This window comes from Suncus etruscus, chromosome 9 (genome assembly GCF_024139225.1).
Source record: "Suncus etruscus isolate mSunEtr1 chromosome 9, mSunEtr1.pri.cur, whole genome shotgun sequence".
NCBI classification, from domain to species: Eukaryota; Metazoa; Chordata; class Mammalia; order Eulipotyphla; family Soricidae; genus Suncus; species Suncus etruscus.
The window spans coordinates 93,786,853-93,803,634 of record NC_064856.1 but is presented as its reverse complement, the minus strand read 5'-3'; the positions used below and the strand labels follow the sequence as shown (position 1 = coordinate 93,803,634).

Below are 16,782 nucleotides of genomic sequence, written 5' to 3'. Positions count from 1 at the left end.
ATTTACATCAGGGCTTCTTAAATTGTCCCCACTCATGACCCCTTTTCACCTGAACAGTTTTCACGCCACTCTCAGGAGATACAGGTCAAACAGGGAAAAAAAAATCAAATACTTGCTGATAATAATTCAGAGAAATCTGTCACAGACCTATTTTTTTTCTTTTTGATTTTTGGGCCACACCTGGTGATGCTCAAAGGTTACTCCTGGCTATACACTCAGAAATCGCTCCTGGCTTGGGGGGGGGGCATATGGGGCATCGGGGGATTGAACCTTGGTCTGTCCTAGGCTAGAGTGAGCAAGGCAGACACCTTACCACTTGTGCCACAGCTCTGGACCCAAGACCTATTTTATAATTTTATATTTTATAATTTTTCACAATGGTCTACATTTGGTCATGTGATTCTTGCATGTACCTAGCATGGGTGTACCCAGCATGCCTGTCATGGAGCCAGACCAATCATGAGACACGGTAAGTCTCAAAAATTGAGAAGAAACCTCTCTGTACCCCTCAACCAATAGGAAAAAGAAGGATGGAAAGGTCATGAGGGGAGCCTGAAGGCTCCAGCCCTGGCCTCCCACCTCCCACCTTCCTTTATAGATCAAGGACCTCCATCCAAGATAAGCTGTCCTGAATCTTGGTATGCAGGATACCAAGAAAATGCATATTCCCTTCAATAAAATGCTTACAATTTTACAGGGAAATCATACTTGTACACATGATAAAGGACAGGAAAGGGCCAGACATATATGCTCTGGTTACAAGCATTACAAGGAAAGATGATGGCTAGGGCTAGGGATGTGGGCAGAGAAAAGCCTTATGAAGGCAAAACAAAATCTATGAGCTGCCACTGAAACTGGGCCAGAAAGTGGACAGCTAGAGGCCAGGGTGCATAGAGGAAAGTCTGGGAAAGGGCCCCAGAATTGCCAAGACACACAGAAGAGAGAGCACAGAGCGTGCAGAGGGTGTGTTTAGGGGAACCTGCCAGAAACATCCATCTTCCATGTGAAAGAGTCATATGTGGGACACCGTTTATCATCTAGCTGATGAGGAAGATGTTACAGGTTCAGGGTTGAGGAGACATATGGGGAAGTAAATGCCTAACATGTTTTAGTGAAACTAGAAATGGGTACAGTGTTTTAAAAGAGAAACTTTAGGAGCCAGATCGGTGGCACAGGTGGTAGGGCGTTTGCCTTGCATGCGCTAACCTAGGACGAACCGCAGTTCAATCCTCCGACAACCCATATGGTCCCCCAAGGCAGGGGCGATTTCTGAGCACACAGTCAAGAGTAAGCCCTGAGCATCAGTGAATGTAGCCCCCAAACCCCAAAAAAATAAAAGATAAAAAAAATAAAATAAAAGAGCAACTTGTTCAAACCCATCAGCATTCATTCTGAACAATTTCTTAGATATATCTAGAATCCTAAATATAGTAACTCACACACTTATGAGCAAACATGTAGAAAGTGTGTCCTTTGTGTTACTGTTTGAAAACAGGGAGGGGAGAAAAAAATAAAGCAATCTAAATCTCCATCAATATTGGAAGCTCCACCTAAACAGGTTAAAACAGTATTAGCTTCTTCCACAGACACATTCCTGCCCCCTGTCATTTGGATGGTTCCAAATGAAGCCAGAAAGAGGCCACAGCCTAAAGCAGTGCTTCTCAATTATTTTCTGTCATGCCCCCCTAAGAAGAAGAAAACATTTTTGCGCCCCCCATGCGACTGTAAATAGTATATTTATTAAAAAAAACTTTCACCTGCAAAACAAAAATATATAAAATAATTTGAGCTAATTTTTTAATCAGAGGTGATGGCTGGATTAATAGCTACAATGAGCACGTTTTGCAATGCATAGCTTTTCGAAGCGGGTTGGAAGCAGGACACAGCAACTCTCAGTTCCAGAGACATACAGAGACATAAACACGGGGCTTAGCTTGTTATGACAGTGTTTGCTGAGGTCAAACGTTCCCTCCTTTACGGAGCCTCGTGGCCCCTGTGGGGCACTAGCCCCACTATTTGAGAACACTGGCCTAGAGCAAGTGTCTGTTTCAAGATTACTTTGCCTAATTCTGTTCTTCAGGCTTGGAGCTGTTCATTGAAACAATCAATGTAAAGCCTTTGGCTAGGTCTCAGACAAGAGAAAGTGCTCCAAATATATGCTATTTCTGATTATTCAGTGGTTCACAGCAACTTTTCAAGAGCTCTAAGCTCTAAGCACTGCAAAAGTCATCAGGAAGTCTTTGATTTCCAACAAGGCCCAGGCCTCCCCCATTTATCTCTGCAATAAATAAACACGCTGTCTTCCCAAGCACGTTTAAAACAAACGGCTGCTCCTGAAGCTCTCACTTTTGTCATCATTTCAGAATTAAACAGGCTTTATTGAGGAAAAAAGTGGTGGTGAAATGGGTGCCAAGTATAGAAAGAAAGAGCAAGAAAGAAAAAAAAAAGAAAGAAAAGCAAAAGAGAGAATAAGGGGCCAGAGTGATAGCGAAGCAGTAGAGCATTTGCCTTGCATGTGGCGAATCCAGGACAGATCTTGGTCTGATCCCCAGCATCCCACATGGTCACCGGAGCCAGGAGCAATTTCTGAGTGCACAGCCAGGAGTAACTCCTGAGCATCACAGGGTGTGCCCCCCACAAAAAAAATGCAAAAAAAAAAGAGAATGATAGAGAAAAAGAATGAAAGGGGAAAAAAGGAGGAAGGAAGAAAGGGAGGGAGGGAGGGAGGGAGAGAAAGCAAGCTAGAATTTCAATAACCTTAGCAACTTGGGAACCACTCTCTCCCCAACAGCCTAATAGCTGGACTACACAAGACATAACCAACCCCTGAAATTCACTCACCACAGCGGGAGGATCATTCCATTCTTCATAGGAGAGGGCGGCATATGGGTAGATCCGGTCATTGATAATCTGCAGAGTGGCCAGGGCGATGGCTTTGATGGACTGAAAGTATGCTTCCCAGAACCATCGTGCCTGGAAAAAAAGCAACCAGTGTTATGTGTGAAAGGAAGAAGAGCTTGGAAAAGTCAGATGCTCTGGGTCTGGGTAATGCCTGGATTCCGAAAGAGCAAGGCATCACGGCTCCCTCCTACTCTAGCCAGCCTGCCCTGCCAGAAGGATGCATTTATCACATGAAGTCAAGCCAGAGTGGGAGCAAGGCAAGTGAACGTTGGATTCAATTTAGATACAAGAGACACTAGGGTATGATGAAAAGATCAACATGCCAACTAACTGCACTACCAGAGACAGCTGCCGTCTTTGAACACGCGATGAATGGGGCACAAATCTTCTGCCACAGAGCGCAATGAATTCTCACGTATGTACAGACTCATATACTGAGCTAGATAGAGACATAGAACATTCCAGATGCCCCACTGAGTGAGCCGCTGAGTCGGTACCACTCCCCTTTCATCCTTTCACGTCTGCCACTGCATCTCACACAAGTGAAATCAAACAGCAAGATTTTTACTCTTTTTTTTGGGGGGGGTCATTTCTGGCAGTGTTCAGTAGTTACTCCTGGCTCTGCACTCAGAAATCGCCCCTGGCAGGCACAGGGGACCATATGGGATACCAGGATTTGAATCACCGTCCTTCTGGATGTTAAGGCGAACACCCTACTTCCATGCTATCTCTCTGGCCCCAGATTTTTACTCTTTTGGGTTCAACTTCTTTGGCTCTTTTGTTCAACACTTGTAAAGATTCATAAATTGGGAGTTTTTGTATCAAGGCTATGGTGGCTTCACCAAGAATATTCTAAGTGTCCCACCCATCTTTATTAGTACCTTGAGAAATTGTAAGCAAGACTGGCCTTATTTATCTCTTGAAAGGTGTAGAAAAATTCATTTTTTAAAAACAAACATCTGGTCTAGGTATTTGACTGTTGCATTTTGGGGATTGGGGAAAAAACATGGGGGTATGTGGAGGTTACAGATTTTAAATTATATATTCACTTTCTATCAGTCATAGGCCTTTGCATAGTTTTTTTGTTTGGTTTTTTTTTTTTTTTTTTTTTTTTTTTGGTTTTTGGGTCACACCCGGCGGTGCTCAGGGGTTTCTCCTGGCTGTCTGCTCAGAAATAGCTCCTGGCAGGCACGGGGGACCGTATGGGACACCGGGATTCGAACCAACCACCTTTGGTCCTGGATCGGCTGCTTGCAAGGCAAACGCCTCTGTGCTATCTCTCCGGGTCCAAGTTTCTTACCAGTTTTGTTAATAGTTTTTTTTTTTTTCATAGAATATGTCTGCTTCATCTAAATTATTAAGTGTATTGGATAGAAAGTATATGTTATTTGTAGGATATAAAGAAAAATACTTAGTATGCAAAATAACACCCAAAAACAATAGAAATGATGGGGGTGGGGAAATGCAGTTAGGACAGAGAAGGGGCCACTGTGACAAGGATAGTTGGAAATGATCACTCTGGACAAGAACTGGGTGCTGAAAGGAGGTAAAGTGATATATATGATACACCTTCAGTAACAATAATGCAAACTATAGTGCCTGAGAGAGAGAGAGAGAGAGAGAGAGAGAGAGAGAGAGAGAGTCTGTCCTAGAGGCAGCTGAGGAGGTAGGTGGGATGACAGAAGAGTAACTGGGGAAATTAATGGCGGTGAAGGGCTGGGTGTTGGAACATTGTATGACTGAAACTCAACCATCAACAACTTTGAACTCTAACTCACAACAATTTAATTTATTTTTAAAGAAGCAAAGTGGATGTTAACATCTGCTAAATGTCTGCAGCAGTTTGCCTCTTTTCATTCCCGATACTGATAACGTGTGTTTCTCTTTGAACTTGATAGCATTACAAGAACTTCAACAATTTTATTCATTTAAATAACTTTAGATTTTGTTGATTTTTTTTTAAAATCTTTTATTCCCCTCTACTTTCTGCTTTATTTTTCTATCCTTTCTTCCTACTCCAGGGCAACTTTGATTCATCCTTGCCTTCCCTGAGAAGCCTCGAACTCAGACAGGAACTCATATACCCTGCACACAGACCTCCCTTTCTCCCCGTAGGCGGCCATCGATGGAACCAGCCTCTACCCTGAGCATTCCCAACACAACAGCAGAGAGAGAAGTGCTTTCAGGGTTCACGGGAAATGATGGCAGGGAGAATGCTCAGCCCGAATGCCAGACACTGTCAAACAGAGCAACTCCTTACAGCTACCTCATGCTATCGTTGCCTGTGTACCAGACTGCAGTGCATGCTTGGCCAGTCAGCATGGTTCGAGAGGCCCAGAGAGCTTGGAGAGCTGTGAACTTCACCAGGGGCTTAACTGCTTCTGTAGGACCCCCTGCCACTGTGGAGCGTCCAGACGGCAGATAATTTAGATGATTTATGGCCCAGCAGCACCAAGTGTCAGGCGCCCGTTAGTAGAGAGCACAGGGCTTTCCAGCTATGCCGGCCAGACATGGAGACACCAGACACGGAGACACACTGTTTTCAAGAGCAAACGCAAGTGTGGGTGACATCTGCTTATGTCCCCCACCCAGACACATTTCTCCCTATCCATCTCCCTATCCATCTGTGCATGCAGCACAGAAAAGTTCTGGAGGAACCCCCTCCCCACCCGACTTCAACCCACAGACGCAGCGTAGTTAAAGGATAAAGTCAAGAACTGTTTATATCCTGAAACCTGGAACAAAAGCACTGGCTATCTCTCCCATTAGACAGAGGCCACCGGGTCCATAAAACATGGAGTTTCCGAAGCATAAAAATGCCAAAGTGCCTCCAAACACTTTCAGATTAGAGAATTCTAAAAGCTCCGACAGGGCAAGGGTTGGACCAACTGAAACTGAGCACAAGTGAGCGGGCACTTCAACTTGAAACGATTGTTTGCCGTTTCTGCTTCCATTAAACGTGATCCATTCCTTTGATTTCCAGGCACCAAAAGCCAGCAGGATTAGCTGCAGGGCAAGTTGAAAGGCAGCCGGTGCACAGCAGGGCGAAGGTTCTGAAGCTCTCTGAGTTTTGGGAATCTGTGCCCGCTGAGGAAGGGAACCATGGAGACTACATGGAGTCACCCTCCTTGGTCCAACAAGCAGCAGGTGACTGCCCTTTCCTAGGCCATCACCTGTGGGCCTGGGCACTGCCTTTAGGATTTATGAAGAATGTTCTGGGTGAGAGTTGGGAAGTGGGGGAAAGGAGAGGTACTGTGAGATTATAGGCTCCTCCTTCTGTCCTGGAGTGTATAAAAATCGTGCAGAATAAATCCATATCTAGTAGTGGGAACCCCACGACCCCCCAAGCAAGTCCTGGGGCAATTTCCCCTCTAGTGCAGTGCTGGCTGCACTCAAGGTCTTCTGACCAACCAACCAATTGGCAGATTCATCTTACAGTGGTCCTCAAACTATGGCCCGCGGGCCACATATTGTATTTGTATCTGTTTTTGTTTCTTCATTGCAAAATAAGATATATGCAGTGTGCATAAGAATTCGTTCATAAGTTTTGTTTTTACTATAGTCAGACCCTCCAGTGGTCTGAGGGACAGTGAACTGGCCCCCTGTTTAAAAAGTTTGAGGACCCCAGATGACCACATGTTAAAGGCCTAATGAATCCAAGAAATGAAACAGAATAACTGTTGGGATTTTGGGGGGGGGGGGTCACACCAAGAGGGGCTCAGAGGTCACTCCTTGCTCTACACTCAGAAATCACTCCTGGCAGGCATGGGGGATTATATGGGATTCCAGGATACAAACCACGGTTGTTCCTAAATCAGCTGTGTGCAAGGTTAATGCCCTACCGCTGTGCTATTTCTCAGCTCTCAGAATAATGGTTGGGTTTGCTCTGCTCTTGTCCAAGCTCCTGCCAAAATCAGGGGCACATGGTCAGCCCCCCACCCCAATAGGGAATACTGAGTCCCTTGCCCCAAATGGTCCACTGGCTTTCCAGGATACAGAAAAGCCACACAATTCTGGAACCTATCAGCACCCTGAGAACATATCCGCTGCATTTTTCCACTGTGCTGAGCTGGGAGCCCACAGTACCGGTGCTGGGCTCAGACAGGAGCTAGGAGGAACCCCTTTCAAAGGAATTTAGAGCTGCAGTGGTGGTCCCCACCAGGGAGAGCATGGCAGGTGGACAGAGGTGGGTGCAGTCTCACCACAGAGAGGAGAGAGAAGCAAGTTCCAGACCCCAACCTCCTGAGACCCTGAGTTTCTGCATGACAGGACGGTGTCAGGGGGTGAGTCTGAATGGACCCATGGGCTCCCTCCTGAGCCCCTTTGGCTGAGCACACCCATACACAGGGACCAAAGCCAGTTTGCTTTGCGGGGGGGGGGGGGGTGGCAGGGTAAGCTCTGTTCTCAGAGCTTACTCCTGGCTCTGTGCTCAAGGATTACCACTCCTTGCAAGGCTGAGGGGGCCATATGTGCAGCTAAGTTCAAACCCAGGTCAGCTGGGTGCAAGACAAGCACCCTCCCTACTGTACTCTTTCTCAGCATCCTCTAATACTTCTACCATCGACCTATTTTTGTTTCAGAAGCCAGGACAGATGGGAAGAAGCAAGTGCCATGCCCATGTCCCAGGGGCAGGTATGAACCAGCAAAGAGGGGAACCCTAAGCTCTGCAGGCAAATGGACACCAGGCAGAGCTATTCATGGCTAAGAGTAGGGAGTGACATCCCTGTGGCTGCCATCCTGGACAAAGATGCCATACAGGTTGGCAGCAGCTTGAAACCATGTCCCTGAAAAGCTCTGTGAGGAAGATGCCTTCATACAAGGCTGAGGTTGGCCACCTCTAAGAAGGGACAGGAAATGCCCCCCCCTTTTTTTCCTATCCCATATAAGTTAGAAAGAGGACAGGACAGAAAAGCCTGAAAAATGCCACTTCTTTTCTTTTCCTTTCTTTTGGCTTTTTGGGCCACACCCGATGACCCTCAGGGGTTACTCCTGGCTATGTGCTCATAAATCACTCCTGGCTTGAGGGACCATATGGGATGGTGTGGGATCAAACTGAGATCCATCCTAGGTTAGTGTCTGCAAGGCAAACACCCTACCACTTGCACCACCACTCCGGCCCTGAAAGTGCCTCTTCTTGGGTTCCAAAAAGTAGGCTTGCCCTGGGGCCAGAAGAGTCAAATCCTGATGACAATCATCCAAGGAGAGGACAAGAATCTGGAAATGGAGTGTCTGGGTGACAGAACCTTCTGAGAACAGAAAGGGGGAGCAAGAGTTTCAGAGATATCCAAAAATGCTGCGCCCAAGGCTTAGATCACATAGCAGTCCTTGCATCCTGAGGGTGAGTCTCCTCCTACTTTTCAGCACCCCCACACTATGGTTCACAGCCTCAAGCTAGGCCCCCACACCACTTACCTCCATCTTTTTGATTCCTCATATAGGACCCACCATCCTCCCACAAAGCTCACCACACACAGAGAGCCATAGAGAAGCTGGGAGCAAGATGCTGTGGAAAGCAGTTGATTCTCAAAGTGACTGGGGATGCAAGAGCCATTTAGAAAACCTCCATTCACTCATATATTCTAGAAGCCTAAAAAACAGGTGGGCAAGTGGTACAGACCTACAAGCACTTTCAATAGAGAAGTGAAAATGACAAAGACAGTCCAAAGGAAAGGCTAGTGAAAAAATGTTATAAATCATATGAAGCTTTATTTTTCCTCAGAGGGGCTTATTCATCCACTAGGTAGAGCAGAAGAAAGAAATAGTGAACCTGAAGAGAGGGCAGGAGAAATTCTCCCAACTGAAACACAAGGGGAAGAAAAAAGTGAGAGAAAAAGAGATCAGAGCACATAAGAATGAAAGGATGCTGTGGAAGGTTCTATCAAGCATCCCAGGGAAGTTGGAATCCCAAAGGGCAGAGCAGAGTTTGCAGGAAGGAAATGAGGAGGCAGGTGAGCAGATGTAGTCAAAGAAACAATGGCTACGAATTTGCCCAAATGAATGAGTGTCAGCCAGGAGCAGGCTCTAGGGAGCAGGCGAGATGAAAGCGTTCACCTTGCCTTGCAAGAAAGTAAGGGAACCAACAGCTGCAGGGGAGGCAGGCAGGGAGAGATCTGAGCTACAGGAAATTTTCTCCCAACACACCAATGCCTACGGCACCATCATCCGTTTCAGGTGAAGGGCTGGAAAACATTTCTACGCCTCATGGATTAATTTTTCAAAGCTGTGCTTGAAGATGAATCTGAAAACTTCTAAGGAGACTCTCGGGACTTTCCAAGCATGTGTTATCAGAGGCTCATCTTCTCCCTGTGCTGCTCTGTGGTGACCTCCCAGAGCCCCCCTGAACCTCAAAGCCCCCTATCACCTCCTCCCACAATTTACCTCCCCCACCATTTTCCAGCTGTTGGGTGTTTTCTGGTTCTTCCCTCCTCAACTCCTGCCTTCCTACATGGACTCTTGTTTCATGGTAAGGCCCTTCCTCTGACCTGGGGCTCATAGCATGCTGCCTGCTCTCTGAAGACAGTCTCTGGGGCCTTCTCCAAGCTAAGACTGTTTCTAGGTCTCCTCCTCATCTTTCTAGACTGACTGAATCGTGTCAGTACGGATCAGAAGCTTTGTAGAGTGTCCTTAGATTGTACTGATGTGTTACTACTCATGATTAGATTGAGGCTGTGAATTTAGGGGGGGTACCCTCAGAGATGAGCCCTCTCCCACGCATGTTACCAGGAGGTGGCCCCTAATTACTCCAGGAAAAACAGCTAGGCCAATGTCTTTCAGGTAACCCCTGGCCCAGCTATATTATATTGTTTATCATTTGGTTATCATAGTCATTTCTGACCCACCTCCTGCAGGGAGGAGGGCCCAAGAACTCAGCACGCTATTCTTAGTAGATGCTGCAATATATATTTTTTAAAAAACTTACAGAACTATATCCAGAGTATTATCATATTCTTGCCTCAATTTTCAATCTATTAAAAAAAGCCTTAAACTTATAGGACTTTAGGTTGGCTGAAAATAAAATAGAATAGAAAAACTTTTTTGTTGTTCTTTTCCTCATTAATCAATGCTACAAGGGCTGGAACTTCTGTGTGTGAGGTGAAAGTTCCCATTCATGGTACTGGGTGGTCCCTGAGCACAGCTGGGGGCACCATCCCCAAGCACTGCTAGGGGTGGCCCAAAACCAAACAAACAAACAAAAAAGATGAAAGGCTTAAAGGGAGGAATCAGGGATGTGGCTCAGTGGCACATATATGCCTCACAACGTTGATTCTTCCCACTGCAAGGATCCAGGAATGGGACCCAGGGGTCCCCCATAAGTCTGGAGGGTGGGTAGATGGATGCCCAGTTTCTCCTGCAATGAGATGCAGCACTGCAAGGGGCTCTATAGAGCTTTAATAAGTTCAACCTCTGGCACAACCTCTGGAAGCACTGTGACTCCCCCCCAAAACTTACAACAAAAATAATCAAAGGAATGGGTGAGGTAAACTATTAAATAATTTAAAAAAAAATAAGAAAAACCCTACAAGGGCAACAACAAAATATCCCATCAGAAATAAGATGGCAGCTCAATGAATAAAACTCTAATTTCAGCAAAGCAAGGTAAGCTTTTCCATATTCACACAGGCACAAAGACACACTCTCAGGATTCCTGGCATGAAGCTTGCCCCTCCCTGAGCATCACTCCTCACAGCCTCGAACATTCTCAGTCCTTAGAGCGGATGGTATGTAACATGTCTCCTGGCATCTGCCACTCCTGTCTTTATCTTGACCAGAGAAGTAACGTTAAAGCATGACCTTTCCCAGTCTTGATCACAGCCCATTAAAGGGCACTGGCCAAAGGGGAGCACCTAGGTTTGTGAGTTTCACAAGAAAAATTTCTGGTTCATTACTTGTTCTTTTCCCTTCTGCTGACCTGGATGGCAGGAATAGCTGTCTAGAGGTGAATTAAGTGAAAGAGAAAACCCCAATAAGCTGGAGGGGCTCAGGCAGAAAAGATGAAGAAAATCTTCCTTTCCAAGAGCATCACTGAGTCACTATTGCCTGGGTCACCACTTCTGGATTTCTTTGCATGGAGTCAAGGAACCCTTTTCTTTCAATACCAATTAATGGAGCATTATTTTGCATTCAAATTCAAATACTGTAAAAACCAAATATTTTACAGTGGTCCTAGGCCCCCAGTAAAGCCACTGTAAAATATTTTTCCACTCTATAATTTCCCTACAGGCAGAGTGTGTTAGGCTAAAGATAAAACTGCAAAATGTGGGGCCGGAGAGATAGCACAGCAGTAGGGCAATTGCCTTGCATTCAGCTGATCTATGGCGGACCGTGATTCAAATCCTGACATCCCATCCCATATGGTCCCTGAGCCTGCCAGGGCCAATTTCTGAGCACAGAGCCAGAAGTAACTCCTTAGCACTGCTGGATGTGTCCCCCTAAAAAAAAAAAAAAAACCAATAAAGCAAAACAAAACAAAACAAAACCCTGCCAAATGTACTCTGGAAAGAGCAAGACCCTTCTTGTTCAGCTAAAATAGAAGAACTAGGTGGGTCCAAATATTCCACCAGACAAGGACATGTTCCACCAGACAAGGACATATTCCACCAGACAAGGAACCCCTGACACAAAGTTGACTCACCAATAACTTGGGACATCCACCCTAAGCATGATGTGATTTTTGATGTGATTTCTGTTCAAGTGGATGAAATGCTTGTATTATTGTAGCAACCCATGAAATGCTTGAGTTGTTGAAGCCTGGAAAGCTCTATATATACTACTTGAAGATTTAACTTGGGGTCCATGTTAAGACTCCCTTGGTTGGATGAGACTTGGACCTCGAATAGTCGAATAAACTCCCTTTTGCATCTTGCATTAATGGAGGTGGTCTCTGACTCTCAGCACTGACTTGGGTGGTCCGCTTGGACCCTAACAATACCGCCTCTCATACAAAGACATTATATAACATAATCTTCATTGAAAACACCAAAACATCCCTAACAAATGACAAGAGTTTGTAATGGGAGGATTCCAGAGAATCAGCTTAAAGAGACGCACATAACATCTAATGGCAGTTTCCCAGGAGGTAGAAAACTCCATAAAAACAAGCAAACCAAACAGCAGTGTAGTTCCAACTGGAGCAGAAGATCTTAAGAAGGTCACTCGAGACCACCACATTTTTTAAGCCAAGAAAACACTGGGCAAAGTTTATAATCTGTAGAGGCCCAACAATTTGTACCCTGCAATTTTGCTCGATTCATATCTGAGCTCAGGAGTCTGCAGCTTCCTTTGGCTCTTCGGAATATACCGCACTGTCATCTCCAATGGAAAATCGCTTTTCTTTTCTTTCCCAGTTTTTTTGACTTTCATGTCTTTTCCTTTTGCTCTGCACTGCTTAGTATTTCCCGTATAATATTAAATACAAGTGCTGAGAGTGAACCTCAATCTTATGGGAAAGTATTCAATATTTAACCACTAAGAATATTAGTCTCAGGTTTTTCACAAATGCCCTTTTATTAAATTGCCAGGCTCCTTTCTATCCCTCAACTCACTGTGGCTCATTTTTTAAGAATGGCTGCTGAATTTTATAAAAAACGATTTTCTACATTTATTAAAATAGCCAGGTGGGTTTTCTCTTTCCATTTCATGAATGTGGTGACTTTCACTGATTAGATTTTTTTTTTTTAGCCTTAAAACAACTTGGCATTCCTAATCTACTTAGTCATGATATATTATCCCTTTTTAGTTACTGCTGGATTCGGTTTACATGATCATGATCTTTAAAGCTCCGTGCATCTTACTCATGTGAGGTAGCTGCCTGACAGCACAATTATCCAATAGATCATTATTCTACGTAATGATAAGACAGAAAAGTTTCCCATTAAGGTATGGCACAATGCTAAAATGTTAGCAGTTGTAACAGAATTCTGCCAGCAGAGATTTTAAGCTGAGATACTGTGGGTCATAGAATCTATCAAATGTAGTCCTACTTTGGCATTTGGTCCTTGTGCATTGCCTATATCTTATCTACATATAAGAAAGAAAGCAAAGGTTACCATGGTCACCAACTTTATAAATGCTAGAGCCAACCTTTTGTTTAATCCAAAACCATTTTGTCTAATTCTTAAGTTTATGGTGTTTTATTTTTTAAACCACCTACTGCCTGGAGGAAAAAAAATAATTAAATTCATACCTAGGAAAAGAGCAAATTTAATCCAGAGTAAAAAGAAGAAAACAAATAACAAAAAGTAGGGCCAAAAATCAATAAAATTTGGGGCTGGAAAGAGAGTATAGCATGTGAGGCTCTTAACTTGCATGTAGTTGATTCTGGTTTGATCTCCAGCACCCATGGAGATCCACTATGGTCCCTGAGCCATGCCAGGAGTGATTCCTGAGTGCAAAACTAGTAGTAAGTGCAGAGCACAGAAACAAATAAAAATCAATAGAATTTTTAACAGGCTATTAACAGATAAAAACCAACAAAACCAAAAGAAGGAAGGAAGGAAGAAAGGAAGGAAGGAAGGAAGGAAGGAAGGAAGGAAGGAAGGAAGGAAGGAAGGAAGGAAGGAAGGAAGGAAGGAAGGAAGGAAGGAAGGAAGGAAGGAAGGAAGGAAGGAAGGAATAGAGAGAAGAGGAGACACAATGATGAATATCAGAAATGAAAGAGGAGGCATCATTGGACTAAACCAGAACAGAGTCTTTTAAAAATGGTGCTGAAAAACAGACAATCCATGCAACAACTTAAAAAAAATCTGCACACACCTAACTACAATCATGTCTATAATCACGGTGTTTAAATAAAGATACTATTTTTAAATTTATTTATTTTTATTTATTTTTTAAGCACCACGATTATAAACATGATTATAGTTGGGTTACAGTCACAAACAGAATATCCCAATTCACCAGAGTAACATTGCCCCCCTCCCAATCTCCCCCCTTCCCATCCCCTACCTGTATTCGAGACAGGCATTCTACAGTTATTTGTTTTTAAGTTCAGTAAACTGTTTTTTATATAAGTATTAAAAAATACAATAGTAAAAGTATTAAAAATTTGCACATAGATCTTATACATTAACAAGAATTTTCTAAACATGAATTATAGAACTAAATGCATAAGACAAAACTAAAACTTTCTAGGAGCCAGCACAGGGAGAAACCTCAGTGGAGTTGGATACAGGGATCACTCCTCAGGCATAATCCCAGAAGTGAGAACTAAGAAAGTGATCACAGATAAACTGGACTTCACCAAAATCCAAAAAATTCTATTCTGAGCCTAGACTGCAGGGGTCTCAAACTCGTGGCCTGCGGGTCGTTTGTGGCCCTCCTTACAACATTTTGTGGCCCTGCCCTAGAGGAATCTTTTTTTGTTTTGTTTTGTTTTGTTTTAGTTGTATGGGTCACCCCCCAATGCTCAAGGTTTACTACTGACTTTGCACTCAAGGATCACCCCGACTTTGCCTCCTGCGGCCCCCAAGTAAATTGAGTTTGAGACCCCTGGCCTAGAGCGATAACATGAGATTACAACACTTGCATGCAGCCTGTAATCCCCCAAGTACCACATTCCCAGAACATTGCCAACACCTAAGAACAGACCCCTAAGAAGAGAACTGGGAGTAGCCCCCAGGTGGGATCCACCCGGAAAAAAATTCTATTCTGCAATAAACAATGTCAAGAAAATGAGAAGAAACAGAGTTAATATCTGCAAGAGATACATCTGATAAAGAACTCATAACACCCCCCCAAAGTAAGAAAGGGGGCCGGAGAGATAGCATGGAGTTAGAGTATTTGCCTTGCATGCAGAAGGATAGTGGTTCAAATCCCGGCATCCCCCAAGCCTGCCAGAAGCAATTTCTGAGCATAGAGCCAGGAGTAACCGTTGCCAGGTGTGATCCAAAAACCAAACAACAACAACAAAACCCAAAAACCCTTGATTTTATTTTTGGATCTTGTTTTGTGTTTTCATGTTGTGTTGCTGGACTCAGTGGTACTCAGGGGTTGTTACTTACTCTGCATTCAGGAGTTACTTCTGGTGATGCTCAGGGGACCATATTGGATGCCTGGACCCACTGTACTGAACTCCAGCCCCAGAACTTGATATTTTTTAAAAGAAAGTATGTCTATGGTTGTAGTGAGGGATCTGAATAGAAGAACTGTCCCTGAGAAACACACAGATGTCAAGTCAGTCCATGAAAAGAGGTTCATCATGTACCACTAGGGAAGTGCCAGTTAAAACCCCTGGGGCTGGAGAGATAGCATGGAGGTAAGGCATTTGCCTTTCATGCAGAAGGTCATCAGTTCGAATCCGGCTTCTCATATGGTCCCCCGTGCCTGCCAGGAGCAATTTCTGAGCATGGAGCCAGGAGTTTCCCCTGAGCACTGCCGGGTGTGACCCAAAAACAAAAAACAAACAAACAAACAAACAAACAAAAAACCTGGGTACTTCACACACTCATTAAACACTGACCCAAACATTAACAACCCCACATGCTGGCAAAACTTTGGGCCAGTCAGTCATGACTGGTGGGGATGCAAAGTGGGGCAGCTACCTTTTGAAGACAGTTTGTCTGTTTCCTACAAAATTAAATACATAAACTCTGAACAAGCCTTCCAGCAATGGCATTCCTTGATATTTATCCAAGGGAGATAAAAAAATTACGTCTACACAAGAAGTGGACACAGTTATGCACAGTCAAACTGGGGACTGCTGGAACTTGACGCATCCATAGATGCCGTTCAGGTCACACCCTCAAACCAAGAGATATTTATTACTCACCAGTAACAAGTAAGGTTCTGTCAAGCCACAGAAAGGACATGGAACAGTCTGGAATACTTACTACCAAGTGGCAAAAGTACATCTGAAAAGACCACTGAAAATGCCACATATTCAACTCATCACCAGAATCATTTGTACCTCTGTGTGGTGACGGGTTCACCAGGCTTATGGTGGCGACCCACTCAAAGCATCCATGCATACAAAATCGTTATGCTGTATGCATGACACTGACATTATGCCAAAAGTCAACAATACCTCAATTACAATGTTTAATTAGAAGAAAAGGACATAATTCTATGATATGAATGAAAAAAGGAAAAACTATGAAAACTATGAATAGATCAAACCAAAGTTGCTGGAGACTAGAGGAAGAGGGAGAGAAGCAGGCAGAACATCTTTTTTTTTTTTTTTTTTTTTTTTTTTTTTTTTTGGTTTTTTTGGGCCACACCCAGCGTTGCTCAGAAATAGCTGGCTGTCTGCTCAGAAATAGCTCCTGGCAGGCACGGGGGACCATATGGGACACTGGGATTCAAACCAACCACCTTTGGTCCTGGATTGGCTGCTTGCAAGGCAAACGCTGCTGTGCTATCTCTCCGGGCCCAGAACATCATTATTTTTAGGGTGGTGCAATGGTTCTGCCTTTCTAATAGTATAACAGAGGCTTATGTGCACTGCACATTCATCCAAACCCATTGGACATACGGTATCAAAAGGGAATCAGGCCATGAAGATGCCTAAAGACTGGAGCACAGGTTTTGCACACTGGCATCTGGGATTCAATTTCAGGCACCACATGGTCTCAGCAAGCATCATCAGCTTATCATAAGTGGTAAGCCCCTTACCACCATCACCAAAATAAGTATGAAATATTGGTTCTGAGGCACAATGGTATAATGCTATGTCAGTCTTGATTCAAGTATAACAAAGATACCACTTTGGTGCAGAATAGTGGCAGCAATGCAGACTAAAGTCAAAATGGAAACAGAAACAGGGACGCCCATCCTACTTTTGGTTCAATCTTTTTGTAAATTTAAAACTGTTCTTGAGTCCAGAGCTGTAGGGCGTTTGCCTTGCATGCAGCCTACCCAGGATGAACCCAGGTTAGATCCCTAGCA

General features: G+C 44.2%; 1 protein-coding gene across 2 annotated transcripts in view; it reads right to left on the bottom strand.

The window, feature by feature from the left end:
• EXT2 (exostosin glycosyltransferase 2) overlaps positions 1-16,782 on the bottom strand; it is a 119,932-nt gene that overhangs the window by 67,026 nt on the left and 36,124 nt on the right. For both annotated transcript variants that reach the window (XM_049779614.1, XM_049779615.1), the window contains one exon: positions 2,842-2,973. In XM_049779614.1, the coding sequence (XP_049635571.1) occupies positions 2,842-2,973 (132 nt within the window). The remainder of the gene's footprint in view (positions 1-2,841; positions 2,974-16,782) is intronic.